This window comes from Triticum aestivum, chromosome 2B, assembly GCF_018294505.1.
Source record: "Triticum aestivum cultivar Chinese Spring chromosome 2B, IWGSC CS RefSeq v2.1, whole genome shotgun sequence".
Classification (NCBI taxonomy): Eukaryota; Viridiplantae; Streptophyta; class Magnoliopsida; order Poales; family Poaceae; genus Triticum; species Triticum aestivum.
The window spans coordinates 258410951-258431978 of NC_057798.1; the positions used below are offsets into that span (position 1 = coordinate 258410951).

Genomic DNA, 21028 nt, shown 5'->3' on the forward strand with positions numbered 1-21028 from the left:
GACCTCTTTGGGCCATAGCCGAACTATAAGGCCCTTCATGGCCTGTTCGGCCACCTCGTAGAGCTCGACCAGCTGCTTCAGCTGGTCGCTAAGGGGCACCGGATGTCCGGCCTCAGCATACTGAGACCAGAACACCTTCTCCGTCGAGTTCCCCTCCTCGGCTCTGTAGAAAGCGGCAGCATCGGACACGCTGCGAGGCAGATCTGCGAACGCCCCTAGAGAGCTCTGAATTCGGGTAAGTAGCAGGTAATTCACTTTTACATGCTTGCTTTGCATGAAGAATGCCTTACCCGCCGCTATTTTCTTCAATTCCTCGATTTCCTGGAGGGCCTTGTGGGCTTCGGCCTTAGCGGCTTTGGCACTCTCAAGAGCTGACGCAAGCTCGGACTCTCGAGTCTTCGAGTCACGCTCCAAATTCTCGTGTTTTTCCACGAGAGCCTGGAGCTCTTGTCGTACCTCCGCCACCCACGCCTCCTGCTTCTCTCGCTCGGCGCGTTCCGCGGCTGCATTGCGTTCGGCCGTAGACACCGCCTCCTTTAGGGTCGCCACCTCGTTCGTAGCCCCTGGAGTACCCACGTTATCCTTGTCATTTTTCTTGCAACCAAATCCTTTTCTATAAGGTACAACTTTAATACGGTGTTACTCACCTTCCTTGTCCTCGAGCTGCTTCTTGGCATGGCCGAGCTCGCTCTCGGACCGCTCGAGGCTCTGCTTCAAGGTATTGACCTCCGTAGTTAGTGCGGCAGAGGTCAGCAGCGCAGCCTGCATTCCCATATTGACATATTTTTTAGGACTCTTGCGTATATCTTTTTAGATCCTCAGTCCAGCTTTTCTTTCCGAACACCGAACCGAGCATCAGGGGCTACTGTCTATGCGGTATTACATTGCATATCTTAAAATTCTTACCTCAAAGCCTGATAGAAGGCTGCTGCAGGCTTCGGCCAGCCCGCTTTTGGCGAGCTGAACCTTCTGAATCACCGCACTCATGACAGTGCGGTGTTCTTCTTCGATGGAAGCACCGTTGAGCGCCTCCAGCAAGTTATCCGGTGCCTCCGGTTGGACGGAGGCCGCCGGCGTCACAGTCTTGCCCTTCTTATGAAGGGGCCGCCCGCCGGACTCCGGAACCACTGCAGGTTCCGGTGAGGAGTCCGGTCCAAAGTCTGGGAGGTTTCCCTACGGCACCTCCGGGGTCTCCTCCTCCTGGTGGGTTCCTTTCTGGGATCCCACCTCGGCGTCGTCGGCGTCACGAGGGGAGGAGGCACCCGGAAGTGAAGTACTATTCACAACCGACGTACCCAAGGACCCGCTCGATGAAGCGGGAAGATCGTCCTTGGGCAGACTACAGGGTTGTATGCGGCGTTAGAAAGACACCATGCGGCGAAGAGAAAAATTATGAGTCATTTAGGAGTCCGGATACTTACGATCTCGCCAGGGGCTTGGCCCTTGAGGGCCATTCCTCGTCGCCGTCGTCGGTGTTGGTGGAACTGTCCGGGGGAAGGGTCCTTCCCTTCTTGGACCCTTCGGTCTCCCCCGTTGGGGAAGCCTTCCTCTTCTTCTCTCCCCCCGCTGGGGAGAGGCCTCTTTCTTCTCCTCCTTGTCTTCGTGGGAGGAGTCCGCCTCGGAGTCATCGGACGATGAATCCGATATCACCTGGCGCCGGGAACTCCTCCGGGTTCCCGTGGCCTTCTTCTTGGCCTTCTTCTCCGGCACCACGTAAGGCGCCGGGGCCAGCAGCCCTGTCAGACGGGCATCCGCTGGGTCTTCTGGAAGGGGAGCCAGACAGTTAACCTGTTTGAACGTCTTCTGCCAGGCCTGTTAAAGGTATTGGGAGATTAGATCCCGCATAGAGTTAAACTATGAAAAGCAAGTGTCCCATAAAGGATAACATGGCTTACCTCGCCAGCCGGACGCTGCGAGCTGAATCCGCGATCTTCGATAGCGGATGCGGGAGCCTCGGCACCCTTGAACAGCACCCTCCAGGCCTCTTCGTACGTAGTGTCGAAGAGCCCGCTCAGGGTTTGGTGCTGTGCCGGATCGAACTCCCACAAGTTGAAGTCCCGCTGTTGGCAGGGGAGAATCCGGCGGATGAGCATGACCTGGATTACGTTGACAAGCTTGAGCTTCTTGTTCACCAGGGTTTGGAGACACGATTGGAGTCCGGTCAGCTCTTCCGAATCGCTCCACTGCAGGCCCTTCTCTTTCCAGGAAGTGAGCCGCATGGGGATGCCCGATCTGAATTCGGGGGCCGCTGCCCATTCAGGGTCATGCGGCTCGGTGATGTAGAACCACCCCGATTTGCCACCCCTTGATGGTTTCCACAAAGGCGCCCTCGAGCCAAGTGACGTTGGGCATCTTGCCCACCATGGCGCCTCCGCACTCCGCTTGGCTGCCCTTCACAACCTTCGGCTTGACATTGAAGGTCTTTAGCCACAAGCCGAAGTGGGGCTGGATGCAGAGGAAGGCCTCGCACATGACAATAAACGCCAAGATGTTGAGGATGAAATTTGGGGCCAGATCGTGGAAAACCAGGCTGTAGTAGAACATGAGCCCCCGGACAAAGGGGTGGAGTGGGAAGCCCAGTCCGCGGAGGAAATGGGGAAGGAATACCACCCTCTCATGGGGCCTGGGGGTGGGGATGAGCTGCCCCTCGTCGGGAGGCCGGTGCGCGACATCGCTTGACAAATATCCGGCGCTTTGCAGCTTCTTGATGTGCCCCTTCGTAACGGAGGAGGCCATCCACTTGCCTCCCGCTCCGGACATGGCTGGAAAAGGTTGAGGTGAGATGTGTGGACTTGGGCACTGGAGCTCGAGTGCGCGGAGATGGATAAGCAAAGGAGGAAGAAGGTGTAGGTAAAAAGGTGGATCCTTATCCCCTTATATATGGGCGGACGAAACTATGCGACCCCACCAGCCTGGTAAACCTCGCTTACCTCCCAAGCGCCACAATCAATGGCGCGGTTGGGTTACCCACGTCCGTATTGATGAGAATCCCGGAATAAGGGGACACGATCTCTGCTTCGACAAGACGTGCCAAGGAAACCGCTTCGCTAAACGCGCTGAGGTGGAATAATAAAAACGATTCGAGTAAAGGCTTGGCCGTGGTGTGACGTCACGCCACGAAATACGTCAGCAGATTGAACTTGTGTAAATATTATTCTCTCTACGGTGGTATGTGGAATTTATTTTGCAGAGCCGGACACTATCCTGGTGTTCATGATCTTCTATGAATTATTCGGAGGAGGAACCCGCCTTGCAATGCCGAAGACAATATGCGCGCCGGACTCGTCGTCATTGAAGCCTGGTTCAGGGGCTACTGAGGGAGTCCTGGACTAGGGGGTGTCCGGATAGCCGAACTATCATCATTGGCCGGACTCCAAGACTATGAAGATACAAGATTGAAGACTTCGTCCCGTGTCCGGATGGGACTTTCCTTGGCGTGGAAGGCAAGCTTGGCAATACGGATATGTAGATCTCCTACCATTGTAACCGACTCTGTGTAACCCTAGCCCTCTCCGGTGTCTATATAAACCGGAGGGTTTTAGTCCATAGGACGAACAACAATCATACCATAGGCTAGCTTCTAGGGTTTAGCCTCCTTGATCTCGTGGTAGATCCACTCTTGTACTACCCATATCATCAATATCAATCAAGCAGGAGTAGGGTTTTACCTCCATCGAGAGGGCCCGAACCTGGGTAAAAACATCATGTCCCTTGTCTCCTGTTACCATCCGCCTAGACGCACAGTTCGGGACCCCCTACCCGAGATCCGCCGATTTTGACACCGACAGCGGCTCTTCAAATCAGATACTTATGATTCAAGTTGACTAGTGGTGGCCTGTACAAATACCGGGTCAAAATCAGGACTATCATGATGCAATATTAAGTCCCAAGCCTTTTGCAAGCAACAACACTTGGCACTTGGGGGCTAATGTCTACCGAAGAATTTTACTTAACATGGCGGTTCATGACAGTAAGTCCCAAGCACTTTGCAAGCAAGAATGCTTGGCACTTGGGGGCTAATGCATATTGCTGTTCAAGCTTTTCAACTACTTTATTCTATACAACCATATGAAGGAACGACTCAACCATGCTGATTAAGCCGCCCCTTGGGGACTACGGAGTAAGCCAGATTTCTTACATATTTTATCCAAATATATATTACTAATGTTATTAAGTTTGTTTCTAAGTCTACAGCGTATTCGTCAAACGCAATAGACTTGGGGCTGGCATAGTAAGGATAAATGAGTATAGAGAAAGGATTGTACCTCAAATTTCTGGTGCATTTGCTTCACCATGTCAATTTCGATGTCACGGCTGCTGTGCACTTGGCTCATATAACCAGAAATGACCTCCCCAATACTCATATGAGTATAATCAGCAACGTCAAGCTTGACCCGGTGGCGTTCTAGAAGCTCCTCCTTGGCGGAACACTTGGCTAGCACAGTTGGTCTCCACGGCTCAACATAGCCGGTCTTGGTGATATCGACATCAGGGTCTGAGGGTCATCCATCTTGGCCGGGCTAGGGACTCTGGGTTTTCAGAGCCATCAGCGGCTCGTTTGGCAGGCGAGTCAGCAATTGGCGTTGGCGTGTCATGAGCTGGCTCAGGTGGCGGCTCATGAGTAGAGGCTTCAGGTGCGGCCGTTCCAAGTGTTGGCTCTGTCAAGATCGGCTCTTCGACCGGCTTGTTCTTCCTCACCTTTTTGCTGGGCTTTGCTTTTCCGGTGCATAAGATCAAAAGGTCAGTGCAATTAGAGAATTGAAATGAATACAGGATAAGCAAATCATCATTACCCTGGAGCGGTCTTGAAAGCCGGCAAGTTGGACTGCATTGACTCGCCGGAAGAAGGTGAAGTTTCCTTATAATTTGAGTCAGAAGAATTGAGTGGTTGACGAGTGAGACCAGACAAAGGGTAAAAGAGATTTAAATCGGAGGTGACCTCGTTCCGGCGCTTCCTTGGTGTGTTCAGTAAGCCGGAGGAGAGCTCTGCATCCTTGCTGGTCCAGGTCTGCTTCCGGCTCTCATGAATCTGTCGCTTCAAAAGAAATTGAGGATCTTGATAAGCTAAGGGATGTGAAAATCTTACTTTACTCTGTGGATTTTCTGTCTTGGCAAAGGCTCGGAGTCGGAGGAAATGATAGTTACCTCTTCATCCTTGCCATAGCTTGTTCCCATGTCCTCCTGCTGATAATCAGTGTCAATAAGATGGTTAAAAAAGGAGCCAATAGAGTCAAGGGCTACCTCCGACTCAGAAGAATCTTCCAACCGAAGCAAGTCAGAGGCGGTGGCTTTTTTGCCCTTCTTCTTTGCAGCTTCTTTCCTGGCGGCTCTCTTGGCCTTCCTGGCTTGCTTCGCAGCTTCATGATCATATTTAACCTTCCAGAATTTGTCACCAGCCTGTGAAAATTAGCAAAGATATGAGTATAGATAAAAACATCAAAAATGAAGGTAATTTATTCAGATGGGCGGCTTACCGCTGGAGCCTAGTTAGCTTCGCAGAAGGGGCTTAAGCCCACCTTACCACAATCTGCTAAGCTCTCGTTCAAGAGCGACTTCGTCATATCATTGATGACATCTCCAGGCAAATCATCAGGGTTGTGTCGTAGAGGATCATCTTTCTTGCCTGTATAGGTGCACATCAGGCCGGGCGGCGGCTCAACGGAATAACCCGCCAGGCGAGCCAAACCCGGACTAAATCAATGCATTTAGCCCATTCCCCGGAAGAGCCTTGATCTTAGCCAGGGTGGGGGCGAGCGTCTTGCGTTTGGCGGCTGTTATCTTCTCAAGAAGTGGATGTTTAGACTCTAGGCGCAGAGCACGAAACCCGGGTAGAGGGTTCTCATCAGCCGGAGAAGTGCATGTCTGGTTCCAGTCTTTAGGATGGCTTGGTGGGTTGGCATAAGGAAAAATTACATCTCTCCGACTTTGGATTGAGACACCACCAAGTTCCAAGCTTTGTCCGTTGGCACACTCATTTTGGCGGTTCAAGTAAAATAATTCTCTAAAGAGTAGTATGTTGGGCTCTTCTCCAAGATATACTTCACTGAACACTGGGAAATTGCAAATGTTAGACATGGAATTGGGCCCGGTGTCTTGAGGATGGAGGTCAAATAAGTGTAGGACGTCCCTGAAGAATTTTGAGTCGGGTGGTGAAAAACCGCGGTTCATATGGTCAGTGAAAACGATGACCTCCCCTGCTTTGGGCTGGGGAATTTCCTCTGTCGGGTCAGGAGCACGATAGGACATCACTTCCTTCTTCGGCAGATAACCGGTCTTCACAAAGTCATCAAGAGTGTTGTCTGTGACGATGGATTTGACCCAGTTGCATGAAGTATGTGGTTTGGGTGCCATTGTGATAAAAGCCTAAGAAAGAGTAAAAAATTCCGGTTCAAATTTAAGCCGGCGAAAAATATTACAGTGTGTATTCAAGATGGCGGCTTATAAAGGGGCCTAATGGTATAAGGATAATTATGTCAAGATTATTTAAGCCTCCATGGGCTCCATAAGAAGTTAAAGTTATCTAAACCGCCATGGGTGGTCAAGGTTATCAATTGAGCATTGCCTTTTTAAGCCGGTGATAAGAGTCTCCATGGCTAGGTGGATCTAACAAATACATTTTTTGCCTAAGTGTTGCACAAACAAGTTCCAAAGGTTGCAGATATTATTTTGGATCAAATGGCCGTTCAGAAAAGAAAATATTCTAGACCGGCTGGGTCAGAACAGAGGAAACTGCGGCGTCTTCACCGAGAGCCAAGTGACTGGGTCGGAACGTGTCCTGTTAATCGGGAGCGAAGCCACTGGGTCGGATGTTCATCGGGAGCCAACCGGCTTGGACGGAACAGCTGAAACGAGGTCTAGCATATCACAGAACGGAGGAAACGGGTTTTTTGTTTGACCATGTACGGTCGAAACAGGGTCCTGGTCATCGGGAAGGGTCTGGCGTACCGCAAAACGGTGGAAACGGATTTCTGTTTGAGCTCCTACGGTCGAAACAGGGTCGTGTTGATCGGGAGGGGTGTGGCGCACCGCAAACGGAGGAAACGGACTTATCTTCGACCGCCTATGGTCGAAACGGGGTCCTGTTTATCGGGAGGGGTGTGGCGTACCGCAAAACAGGACTCCACGGGCCATTGTTCATCCACCGTCGACTTCCTCTAGCCTCCACCTGCTACTGTTCATCCATCATCTCCAGCCTCCACCAGACACTGTTCATCCCAGGGTTACTGTTCATCCAGCCTCCACCGGCTTCAGTTCAACCAGCCTCCATGGGGTCCTGTTCATCCATCCCCAACCATCTGGGGTGTGTGGCGGCCTCTTTGGGCTACTATTCATCCAGCGCCAACCGCGTACTATATACCACGGGGTCCTATTCATCCAGCGGCAACCGCCTACATACGGCCGAGGTCCTGTTCATCCAACCCCCACCGGGAAACTGTTCATCCACGGCCAACCCAACCAGCTCGACTCGTTCTACGTATCGCGTGCGCGGTAGCAACAGGCGCTGTTCATCTAGAGGCAACCTAACCGGCTAGCTATGTCTCGCACGGGGTTCGATCGGCTTCAGTAAGCATGCACCAGCAGCGATCGATCGGGTTCAATTAGCAGCGAAGGAGTCTTGGTCGGGTTCAGTTAGGAGTGAAGGGATCGATCGATCGGCTTTAGTACGTAGCAGCAGGATATCGCTCGGGTTCAGTTATAGCAACATGGCTCGCACTACGCGCGCATATGAGAGAAATGCGCAAACCACACTGCATCGCTCGGCCTCGACCACCCACCATAACTGGGAACTCCTCGATATTTTCCTCGCCCTCGCTTCTACCATGATTTTCTCTGTCATGGATGGCCCAAAGAATGTCATGGAGGTGCGTGTCCGGCCCGCCCAGGATGAAAAGCCTATTTTCTGTTATGATTTTTTGTTATAGAAGTAGGAGCCCACCACATCTATGATGATACCGTGTTTTGTCACAATTATCGTCATAGAAGTGTCATAAGCATGATAGAAAAACTTTGTTCGGGCCAAAATGTCACGGATGTGTCTTTTTTTTTTGTAGTGATAGCTGCATCAAAAACCTAATGGACAGAACGAACACACAGCCACGCAAAAATCCCTACATAGAGGAAATAAAAATTACTCTTCTTCCATTGACAAATCGCGAACAACATATGAACACCCATCCACGAAAAAAGCATCCACACCAAATTTTTGCTTATAGACATACATTTCTCGACACAAGGTGTCTACATCAACACTCCTCCTATCGCCTTGTTGAGAAAAATATATTTGAAATAAGGCATCTAAAATAACACTCAGCCTATTGATTGATCTCAACATAACTGATCTCAACATAACAATAATACTAGGACAAGACACTAAGGAAGGACCTACCATGCCAACCAACCTGAGGAACAAGACGGAAATCTCAAACGTATCCATAATTTTTTATCATTCCATGCTCATGTATCATTGCTTTAAAGTCAAATTGATCTATTATTGCCATGAATCACTTTTATCTTAAATTCACATACACATTACATCATTTGAACAAGATTGTGCTAGGTAGCATTCAACTTCAAAAATTATCTTTGGTTATCATCTACATACCCGAGGACGAGTAGGGAATAAACTTGGGGATGCTGGTATTCTCAAACGTATCTACAATTTTTGATCGTTTTATGCTATTATAATATCACTTTTATATACTTTCTATACCAATCATATGGTTTTTCTGGACTAACCTATTAATTCAGTGCCCAGTGTCAGTTGTTGTTTTTTGCATATTTTTTACTTTGCAGAAAATCAATATCAACGAAGGTCGAAAAACCTGAGGATTTAATATGATTTGGGGGCACGAAGGTTCCGAGAAGCATCACAGGGGTATGAGAGGAGCTACAGGGGCCCCACACGGCCACGGCCTTTGTCGTACCCCTAAGTCATGTGGCCCCCTGTCCACCGCCTTATGTCCATTCTTTCATCTTTCAATCCCATATTTCATGGAACCCTTTGAAAGATTTGTCTTCGCATTTTTCGCCGCCGCAAGCTTCTGCTCTAAGGAGATTCAATCCGGAGGCCTGTTTCGGTACTTTGCCAAAGGCTTCTTCCTTAACCTTGCCGCCTGCGTGACCATGTGTGAGTAGTTCCCTTGGGGCCTTAGGGTCCATAGAGGTAGGTCTCTCTCTCTCTCTCTCTCTCTCTCTCTCTCTCTCTCTCTCTCTCTCTCTCTCTCTCTCTCTCCCTCTCCCTCGCTCTCTCTCTCTCTCTCTCTCTCTCTCTTCTTTAACACCAAGTTCCTGTGAATTGCCTCACATGATCGGGATCAATCTGATGTAATCTGTGGATGGGTTGTTGGGATGTGATGAATTGTCACTCTTGATCAGATTGATCATTAAATTGAATTGAATCTTTTAAGGTTTTCTTATTGTATAATTAAAAAGAGTTGTTTGCTCTCCGATCTATCTATTTTCTTTGGCCAAGTTTGATGGATTTTTCTTCAGAGTGAGTGGTGCTCTGTAGTGGGTTCTAATCTTGCGGTGTTCTATATCCCGGTGACAGAAAGTGACAAGACATGTATCGTATTGTTGCCAACAAGGATAAAACGAAGGTGTCTCATCATATTGATTGATGTTCTACTGTCTACATTATCTCATCATGCTTATTTCAATGCTTTATTTCTTGTAAAATAATACTTTGAGATACATGTTGGATAGCAGTCTTGAGGTGGAGTATTAATAGTAGATGCAATTGGATAACGGTCTATTTATCACGGACATAATGCCTATCTGAGATAACGGTCATCCAGAATAAGTACCTCCGTGGACAACCTCTTGCTTTCTGCCAGCGCTATGGGAGATCCCAGTTCTAGCAGACTGTGATTCAGCTGCTCCCCGTGCGCCGAATTGGCACTTCTATCTCGGTGGGTTCCGGGTCCTCGACCCTGTTTTGGTTCGACCGCTGACTTGAGGACTCCCCTCTGGCCGCCCGCTTCCCGGGATTATTCGCCATTGCGGTTGACCCCAGGATTTCCGTCGAGACGGCCCTTATTGACTTAGGGCGTCTCGCCTTTAGGCGCACCTTTGGCCCCCAGGAGGTTGACGCGTGGGACGCCCTTCTACAGGACATCGCTCTCTTGCCGATGGATGTAGAGGGCGCCGATGACTCAATGGCGTGGCGCCTGGAGCCCTCGGGGCACTCTCCACAAAGTCCCTGTACGCCGCCATCGCCCCTTCGCCGGCCCCTGAGCCCTTTAGCCTGATCTGGGACATTCGCCTCCCCCTCAAGATCTGGATTTTCCTCTAGCAGTGGACCCGGGAACGTCTCCCCTCTCGGGTTGAAGTCCGCAAGCGTAATGGACCTGGGGACGGGATGTGTCCCCTGTGCGCCACGGTTGAGGATTCGAACCATATTTTCTTCAACTGCTCCACTGCCTAGTTCCTGTGGTCGTGCTTCCGTGAAACGGTCGGCGGACAATGGTGCAATACCAACTTCCCCGACCTACTCGCGGAGATCCATGCCCCCTCCCCGCGTTACTGCCATATTAGATGGTTGTGTGTTGGGATCCTAGCTTGGACGCTCTAGAATATCCGCAACAAGCTCGTTATTCAGAAAGTGCCTCTGCAACGTGCGACTGACGCGATCTTCAAAATGTGTGGCTATTTGCAGCTTTGGCGGCCGCTTAGCCGCCCCCAGGACCGGAGCGTCATCGACACCCTCCTCACCGACCTTCGATCGATGGCCTTCCGCATGGCGCCCCCGCTTCCGCCACCGCCGCCGGAGCCTGATTAGGTTGGACTCGTCCGTGGCGGTGTTTTTGTGTGTCCTTTTGTTCTTAGGGCTTGTTGAGCTGTGTCTTCAACATTAACCCTACCTCGCTGTGTGCATGTGTGACTTTGAGTGTCTCTCTCTCTCTCTGCGTGCGTGCGTGCGTGCGTGCGTGAACTATGTTGGATGTTTGGCTCGGGCGGTTTTGTTTTATCTATAAAGCGGGGCGAAAGCCTTTTTCGGTAATGTTTCAAAAAAATTCCAGAAAAAATTTATGAATGTTCATAAGGAATGTGATTATAACTCCTAAAAATTTCGGATCCAAATTCGAGATGCACATTGAGAAACAAAAAGGTGAAATCCATATGTAAATAGTATCAATGTTGCTTGTCTTTTTTTACACTATTCATGTTGGATTTCATATTTTTGCTTCTCAATGTGTGTTTCGAGTTTGGACCCGGATTTATTTGAAACATTTAAAAAATTGAATTTAAAGCACCGGGAATACCCTAAACTTGGGAGCACCTGATACTTTTCCAATGATAGAGAGGAGAAGGGGCAACAAGGTTGGTTGAGTTGAACGTGGGGAGACAAAGTGAGATGAGTTGCCCGTAGTAGCGTGGTCTGGCTGAATGAGGCGAGCCCTGCTGGTGTAACTAGGGGCCGGGAGCGGAGCTCATCATAGTGATTACTAGATCGGCAGCGCGCCTTGGCGCGAGGGTGCCGGTCCCAACAATCTGGCCAAGCAAGTAATGCTCAAGTAAGTAGGAAGCCCGGCTTAGCGTACGTATTCAAACAGGATAACAAACAAACATTCACATGTAATAGGAGCAAGACATCATCGATGGATACCAAGACAATAGTACAACACATCTCCATAGCGGCCAGAACGATAGTAAACACAATTAAAGGATGGAAATGTTCATACATGGTAAATTGAAGGATGCAATGTCCATCCATGCAATGTTCGTACAAGGATGGATAGACGCGCCGTCGTGTTCACAAAAGAAGAGGGAGATCACACGGTTGTTTACATGGTACATCACAAGAGCTGGTGGCTTCATATATCACCGGGTACTTGCCAGAGTTAGAATAGGTGCAAAGCCATGGCCGTGGTGTGAAGAAAGCAATTGGTGCAAACACCTCATGCTCTTGTGCCTGAGACGCCAAACAATTAGATAGGTATAATATATTTGAAAACAGAATGTGCCAGGCATGCAAGCTCAAAAATAAGAATCCAGCCACCCACACCCAACACAAACTCGCATGTCCTCTTCGTAGCCGTTGCACTGTGTCATGTGAGGCACGACGAGTTTTCAATTACTATAAAAGTGTAGTTCAGTCCTAAATACTCCCAAAGAATCCCGAGCGATTAAACCAAATGGAACAAAACTGCTAAACCGAGTAAACTACTTTGTTGAGTAAATTAGTCAACACTCGGCAACCATATAACCGAGACAATTAGTTCATACAATATGCCATTTGCTCTTTCTACAATAATGTACCAGGCAGTTTTAGCATCAAAATTTTTGTGCGAAGAACAATGAATGTATATGTGCTGATAATTGACCTGTAAAATCATAGTTAGTGTTGCTGCATAAATTCATATAAGAACATCCACACAAACATCTTATGCAGACTATACTGACACAAGCAAAATACACCGACAATGAGAAGCTAAGCCAACAGCAGAATGTAGTCGCCAAATTCAACAATAAGATTTTGAGTTCTGAATGTAAGATAACACAGATACATCTTGGGTTGAGGGTATTTGAACAGAACAACCGAAGACAAATCATTATTCATAAAATACAATAGACAGAGTCTGAATTGCATTATGAACTGTACGAGTACAAATTAATTTACCCCTGAATATAATCAAAAGTGGCAGAAGCTATCTAGTTGGCCATTTTTCAAAACAGACCAACACAGATTTACAACCCGTGAGAGTGATTTAACTACTTGCCACAAAAATCTCATATCAGAACATCCATCCAAATATATTATGTAGAGTATACCGACAGAAGGAAAATGCACTAACCATCAGGGTGGCATTGACCAAAATGTATATGATTGTTGAAAATCTCACATAAGCTTGTGATTTCAGAATGTAAGATTTACATAGGCACGTCCTGGGCTCAGGGTATTTGACAAATAACCTTATAGATATCATCGCCGATATAATCCAATTAACGCATTCTGAATTGCAAGATGAAATTCACAACTACAGATTTAATATACCCATGAATTGAACCAAAAGTTGCAAAAACCATCCAGTTGGTCATTTTTCAAACCATGTCAAACCAGATGTACACTCGCATCCATCCAAACATATTATGCGGAGTATATTGACAGAAGCAAAATATACTGACAATCAGAGGCATGGCCATCAAAAGTATACTGACAGAAGCAAAAAATATGCCAAGGGTTATCTTTGTCATGCAAGGCTTCTAAGATTGTGATGTCTAACTTAAAAGGAAACATCAGGGCACAAAGAGAAAAATCAGCATGGTTCACCACTAACAATACAAGATTGCGCCTGCAGTTCGTAGAAATAGAGAATTCGCACCTCAGAAGATCTTCACATAAATCTGGGTGATCCTTCAGCTCGACAACTGGAACAGAAGCATACTTCGCACCCAGCTTGTTGCAAACAGAGTCTAGCTATATATCTATAAGAATAGTCGAATACAACATCATTAGCTTGAACAAATATCCTTTAAGCAGTGCCTCAGTATGTTATCAGTCCATAAACACACAGGAAAATTTAGTCTACTCACATAATCCAAAGGCGCAAAGATTCAGAATTTCAACTCTCATTATCTGCATGCTTTTGTAACCCATCCGAAAAACTGAAAGAAAACCAAAGCCTACCAAAAAAAGGAAATAGAAAAAGGCATCAGTGTAGGGATGCACTATTCTGTCCTCGCTTAAACCATGTATTATAAATGTCTGGGATCCCATGCCATAACCACACAATGATTAGACCAAACATCGGTCATCGTGTAATAAAAGAAATGAAATGCTAAATCAGATTTAGACTATCGCCACATTTATCAATCTGACATCTTGACCTACACACGAATTAGGATTTTCTCTGTAAAATATAGTGTAATTTTTTAAACAGGTACAACACAACCACCAGCTAAATCTACATGAGTTGGTTGATTAATACATTAAATCAGTACTGCCCAGTAGATTTATGTGCAATTGGGCAAGCTTCATGGAAATATTCACTTAATACATCCTCTAAACTTTTTTGTACTTCTCCTCGACATCATCAAACATCTTAGCATTTCCTCTTGTCCATCTAACAAATTACCAGACACCCATGACTGGTACATCACTACCATATGTCTGAAGACATCAAAGACGGCTAAAATTTCACACCAAATGAGCACAGATCAATGAATGAATGAATTGCACAGAAAAAATCATAGTAGATGGCAGTGGAGACGGGATGGCTCACCAGGGAACTAACAGGTCCAAGCACCACGAAGAAGCCTCAATAGCCCATGCCTGAACCAGCAACAACGAGCAGAGGAAGGGCACATCCTTCTTGAAGGGGAGAGGGGTGAAGCAAGGCCTCACTTGCCTCGGATCTGGACAGATTAATTAGTCGTCCCTTCCGTTGGGGTCGAAGAGAGGCGATGGCGTGCCTGGGTGGTCGTCGAAGAAGCGCCGACAAGCATTGGGGTGCTGAAACAGAGCCCAGCCGGTCGTCGCGCACGACGCAGTGGACGGGGCATGGCTTCTCCTTCCTCTCGTCTCCTTCACATCATCCCTCTCTCTATCTGGTCTCCTTCACATCATCCCTCTCTCTATCTGCTGCGGGTACAGGAAGATCTGGCAGCGAGAGTGGATGTAAGAACGGGAACTGGAAGAGAGAGAGAGAGAAAGAGAGAGAGAGAGACCTGGACGGAGTGGATAGATGGGGGCGGGGAGGCGCCAGCTCCTTCCGTTGCGGGTTCGTCGTCGTCGCCGGGGAGCACGGCGGCGAGCACCAGCGCGGCCTGCTCGGCGGGGATCTGCAGCCCCTCCGCGAGCACAGCGCCTCCGCCTGCTACTGCTGCTCCCCGCCGAGGAAGAGCAAGTCGGCGAGGGCCGCGCGTAGGGGAAAGGTTTGGCGAGGAGGTGGCGCACGCGGGAGAAGACCTTGGCCGGGCGGCGCGCGGTGATGCCGGCCGCCTCCTCGTCGTGTCCGCGGCCTGCGCTGGCGGCGGCGGCGGCGGTAGAGAAGGGGAGAGGGGCGCGGCGGGGAGAATGGGCTAGGGTTCCTACCCAATCGGGGGCCCTCCCCACTCTTACGCCAAATTCAACCACCCACACGACGCCACTCACGGACACGCACGCAAATTTGCACAAATGCCCTCGGCGGGGTGGCGAAATTACTGGCGGTGGCATGATATTTTGACAGCAAAACACGTACACGAGACGCTTCTCCGGGCACAGCCGCTGACAAACGCGGCCCACATGCGAGCGACCCCACACGTCAGCGAGACCGGAACGAGTACGTGAAGTGAGAGAGACCGGGAGGGGGCGGTAACTATTCATTGCTACAGGCGCGCGGCTCGATCCGACGGCCAGAATCATTCACCCCATCGATCCAACGCCCAGAATCGTATCAGGAGAACGAATCGGACGGCCAGAATCCACTAAACTCTGAGGAGGCGCGGGAAGGCTCCGATCCCTTATTTCTCGATGGAAGATTGAGTGAATTACTCAATTACCCTTGTAAAAATAAAAATATGAAAAATAAAATTTCTAAAGTGCTTACCGAATCAATGGTTGGATGTAAACTATAATACACCTTCTGTCCAGTAGTAGTAAAATGTGTCGTAAAATCATAGGAGATTCAGTGGTTGAACCAGTACCTACACCAACTATCACAGACTGTCGCAGGCAATGCCTTTTGCGAATCCTACACAAATTACTTTTGAGCTGGAGCTGTTTGCACCGAAAACTCTAACCGGGGTCTGATGGTTTCCCAAGGCGGCGTGGTTCGGTTCATGTTCGGTAATCTATATCGTTTCTTGTTCGGTGTGGCGGCTCCCGTTTTCATGCTCGGCTTCGGGTTAGTGCGTTTTCACAGTCCGCATGATAGTTTTTTTTTATCTTTTGACGTGCTTGTATGGGGGTTTTCCCACACTTTGTATGGGTTCGGTTGCTTGGATTATATATAAAGCAGAGCGAAATCATGTTTCGAGAGAGAGACAAACTATAACCATTTCAAGGAGGAATAAACTATAACCACGACGTGTTCACCGGTACTCTAAAGACTGAAGTCGAAAAGATCTTGAATCTGCATCATTCGTGCACAGGCCGGGCCGTGGTCCGTGCGAGCTACCACTACGCCACACGATCGCACAACGCACAGTTATCCTGTGAAGTGGGAAAACGGGGCGTGTATATTACATGCATGGATTCCCTATACATGCGTGTACATGCGAGATGCATGGAGCGACCAACACCTCGCGGTTTCCTCTCCAGGAAGAAGGCATGCACATGTACATGAACCATAACCAACTCAACGTACACCTATGTACAACGCTGCGCACCGCGCGAGCGGCGGCGAGAGGTTGGTTAGTCGTAGTCGTAGTCGTAGGGCGGGGGAGGAGTGGTTAGTTGGTGTTCAGAAGTCTATGATGGGCTCGCCGACGGTGAGGTTCCGCTCCACCGTCCAAGGGAGGTTGAAGAGCTTGGCCGTGATGAACTTGAAGATCTTGTTCACGTTGATGTTGTGCGTCGCGCTCGAGAAGAAGAGGGTCGCCTTCATCGCTCTTGCGTATGCTCTGGCCTGCCATGTCAACAAACGGCATCTTCAAATTCATAGACCACCAACGCAACGCAGGTCTCAATTCATAGATACATCTTCACTGCACTAGGTACAATACAGACATTCCACTCCAAAGGGAAAGAAAGGTATAGACACTCTGAAAGAGATGCACCTAAAATTTATGCATGATGAACAGATGAAGCTCCTATAGAGTATCTCTTATGCAGTATATGCATGCATCCATGGAACTTTTGTTCTTTTCTTTTTGACATGATTTGATGAAACCTCTTTCCTTTATTAGATGCAACTGTCTTTTCCGTCTTTATCAGGTTAAGTAACAAGTGACCATCAATCTACATTTCTGAATCTGAAAGATGAGCATAGTTTCGACCTGTGGCTGGTGGGACAAGACATGGGAAAACATATCTTCTCCGTTTTTCTATCTTGTTATTGGCAAACACTCATCGCCACAGATCTGTTCGGTCAGTCCTACCTGACGATTAGTCGGAGTGTCTGACCAACAGGCCCCACTGGCTTAAATGGGCAGTAATAAGCATTCATATATTGTGGAGTACTCTGTCTCAGATTAGATCAGTCTTAATTAGTCTAGTCCCCTGTGCTCGATTAGATCAGGTTTCGGTGTGGGCTATTGTCGCTGTCACACGAGTTCTCCAAGAATGGCATATTTGTGGCTGTAATAAAACTAAAAACTCTGTGGCCTCTGACTAGGCAAAGCAAAACTAGTAAATCTAGCACCAGCAATCGGTTCAAAAGAAAAAGAAACCGGTGGGCATGGAAAGACCCGTCCGAGATTAAAATTTCTGGCCCCTGTTAAGCTGCACTGCTTCAGATGAAACACACATGTGCAGCCCAACTCGTCCTACCGTCAGAACCAAGGTATGGTCTCATCTTTCTATGCTAATACTAACTGCATTGGAGGTGCTGAAGGTCCGCCACCCAAGACCGTCCGAAACAAAGACAAAAGTGAACAATGGTTTGATCGCACGAAAACTATTGTGGCATTGCAGTACCTGATCGACAATGGTCCATTGCATCTCAAGAGGAAGCTGAGCGAAGTCGTCAAACTTCGTTCCTATTAGGATTGGAATAGCCGTCTGCCACAAGGAAAAAAAAAGTAATGTACGTTCAGCTATTACAACATCAAGAACCCTTAACAATATCCATCATTCAGCTAAAGCAGTGATGTATTACAAATTCATATCAACAAAGAACTCGAATGAGAAAAAAACTAGCGAAACAAACACCAACCTTATTCCATTTCCTGGCCCTCTCGTACCAATCGGTAACACTGCAGCAACCAAATGGAAAAACCAGCAATCATAAGCACCTAGGGACGGGACGGGAGAAACCCAATGGACTCAGAGTTAGTTCTCTGAGCCTGCAAATGCAAATGCTGTGAAACTGAGGTGGATGCTGCTAGTACTAACTTATTAAGCGTGCACCGGCTGGTGAGATCGAACATGAACAGGATCGCCACGGCGTCCTTGCACGCGATCGGGACGTGGTCGGCGGACTGGCTGTCTCCTGCATCCATCCATTCCACAACAAAGAGGGTTCAGGGAACCAACGCAATCGCAATTTGGTGCCTGCATCTGCATCTGCATCTGCAGTGCAGCCACATAAATAGTGAGTGAGTACCTGCCACGTCCCAGATGTTGAAGGCGAGCCTGGCGCCCCGAACAGCCAGAGTCTTGTCCATCAGATTCAGGCCTGTCATCTGCAAGCCCCCGTTCTGCTCCTCCCCATCCCCAACATACTTAACCTGCACAGGTCGATGAGATACAGTTACCTGAATGGACATGCAGTTCTGAATCTCAAATCTACAGAGGTGAATTTGTGATGCATTTCAAGGCTTGTCTCCGTAGAGCATTCATTCTAGGAGAATGAAATGTTTCTGTAGGTTGTACTGAGAAATAGATTCTGGCAATTGCTTCTTGATTTGACTAGCTAGGCTTTAATGAGAAAAGAAAAGGAGCACGGACAGCACACATAACCATGATAGTACCAAAACAAAGAATCAATGGAGATTATTACACTAGCAGGTCGACAGAAACAAGGAAGAAGAAGAAGAGCGTTGATTACCATGAAGCTGGTCTTGCCGATCTGGCAATCCCCGAGCAGGCTGACCTTGAGGCCGACCACGTCCTCGACATCCGCCGCGTCGTCGTCGGCGTCGGCGTGGGCGGCAGCGCCCGCGCAGGCGTCGTCATCCATGGGGACGGGGGTCAGCACGTCCGGTCCGTGCGGCGGGCCGAGCCGGCGGTACCGGGCGCCACCGCCCCCGCCGCAGGAGGAGCAGGCGAGAAGCTGGTCCCAGACGAGGCGCACGGCCCTGGTGGCGACGGCGAGGCGGAGCAAGCGCGCCCACCGGTGATCGTGGCGCAGCGCGGCCGGCCTGCGCCGGCGACCCCGGGCACATAGCTGCGTGACGGCCACGTTCATGGCAGCTGTGGTCGTCATGGCGCCGCGGCGCCCATGCACACCAAGGCCGCCCCCGGTGCGGTGCGGTGCGGCGTAGCAGGCCGGAGGAGGGATAAATTACACACGCAGAGAGAGGCCGGAGGGAAGCACGATGCTGGGATTAAAACTTGAGAATCGGAGGCTAAACAAAGGGCTCGCGCTATAAAAAGGAAGGCCTGTTGCTTTTGACGTGGTGTCGTCGTCCCTGCTGCGCCTGCCAGCCTCCTCCTGCTCACGGCAGAGGCGCCAGCGCCATGGATGGGATGATAGATGGCACGCACGAACCAAGGCTTATTTGGGCGCGTGCTCAAGAGGAGAGTCAGGACTCGGGTAAACTCTAGTCGTGCATGGGCCGGGATAATTGGCGCGCGCGCGCGCGGGCGGGCGACGGGGAAGTGATAATGCGGAAGGAGGGACTCGTGCGTGCGTGCGCGTGTGCGTTGGGGGGCGGACGACGACGTGCCGTGGTGGATGTCATGTACTGGTACTGGCGGTAACGACCGGAGGGTGCGAGGTGGTGGTTGTTGACCCGTTAGCGCCACGGTCACAAGTGGCAGTCTCCGGCCCGGAATTATTCTGGATGACGTTTCAGCCCGCGCTGGTGGAGTCCAAAACGCCGGCTGCCTGGCCAGGGCATCCTTTGCAGCCGTTGCTACTGCCTACTACTAGTCCGTTATCCACCGTTCCATTGGCACCGAAAGTTGTTCCCACACAACGACCGATTAAAGCCATCATGGGTTTCTGCTGTGGTGGATTCGAATTATCTCCTTCTGCTTTAAGCTTTTCTTCTCATTTCCCCCCAAAAATAGACTATAATAATCAGCAAAATTACTACTATATCGGCTCGTAAATTTATATAGTATGTTCTAAATATTGACGCGGAGTCAGAATCCATCTTTAAACATTACCTTTTTGCAGCCGTGTGTTAATAGAAAATTGTAAAATGAAAAACTCATTTCATGATAAATCGTCGATTGTCAACATTTGGTGCAGTCGGTGAAAAATATTACTTACTCCCCGAGTTCATGAACACGTGACTTCTAAATATGGACATGGTTTCCAACGTGTGTTCTGATCAGTACTTTTTGTTGACGCGTGCTATCAAATATACTCCTTTGTGCATTCTGATCAGTAGTATCAAATTTAAGTTATAAAACGGATTCATTGCAAATCTAATCTAATGATATTATCTCACTATATCAATCTAAATACTTGGTATTTGTTAGTAGTCAAACTTGTGTAAAGGTTTCATTGCATGTTTTCTAGGATATCATCCATTTACCAGTTCGCAGAAAAAAAATAAGTGAATACTTGAAATCACATTCGACGATCCTAGTGTCAACCAGGTTCAAACAAAAATTTCAGTCCAAAATACTCAAAAGGTGAACCCACATGTCCTACTCACATTGTTGTACCGAGGTGTGCAGTGTAGAGGTTGGTTTAACTAAGGCGAAGAACTAGAGATCCCTAGCTAGATCCTATTACACCGCCAAGATTTGTTTTTTTTTCTAAAGTTCACGCGGGACGAAAAGCCGACCTGAACATTTTCATTAGCCGGTCCTGCGGTAAAACAACAACAATGATGAGTTCACAAGTAATGACCCACAAATATAGGAGATCAATTGTAGTTCTTTCGGTAAGTAAGAGTGTCGAACCCAACGAGGAGCAAAAGGAATTGATAAGCAATTTTTAGCAAGGTATTCTCTACGAGTGCTGCAAGTAGTAGTAACTGATAGTTTGATAGCAAGATAATAACAATAGTAACAAAGGTGCAGCAACCTGGCTCAATCTTTTTTGTAGCAAAGGACAAAACGAAAGTATTTCTTATAGTGATCAAAATGTTCTCGACAACACATGTGAATATTGGCTAGTTAACTTTCATCATGTTTTAGTTGATTCGGGTTCACTACTTTGATTATTTAATATGTGGGTGGACCCGTGCTAGGGCGATGTTCTTACTTGAACAAACAACCCACTTATGATTACCCTCTCTTGCAAGTATCCGCAACTACGAA

At 48.5% G+C, this 21028-nt stretch overlaps 1 protein-coding gene across 6 annotated transcripts; it reads right to left on the reverse strand.

Moving 5' to 3' along the window:
* Positions 1-11634: 11634 nt before the first annotated feature.
* Positions 11635-19447, reverse strand: LOC123044658 (septum-promoting GTP-binding protein 1). 6 transcript variants are annotated; one of them, XM_044467469.1, is made up of 10 exons: positions 18636-19447; positions 18192-18315; positions 17981-18077; positions 17802-17841; positions 17564-17647; positions 14671-16553; positions 14226-14602; positions 13537-13626; positions 13326-13428; positions 11635-11914 (listed from the first exon to the last, which is right to left on the reverse strand). In XM_044467469.1, the coding sequence occupies exons 1-6, from the start codon at positions 19011-19013 to the stop codon at positions 16389-16391; spliced, it is 888 nt and encodes a 295-aa protein (XP_044323404.1). In that variant the 5' UTR covers positions 19014-19447; the 3' UTR covers positions 11635-11914; positions 13326-13428; positions 13537-13626; positions 14226-14602; positions 14671-16388. The 6 variants fall into 6 exon arrangements, with proteins under 6 accessions (XP_044323404.1, XP_044323405.1, XP_044323403.1 ...); XM_044467470.1 differs by having other exon boundaries at positions 11635-12326; XM_044467468.1 differs by lacking the exon at positions 13537-13626.
* Positions 19448-21028: the final 1581 nt, after the last annotated feature.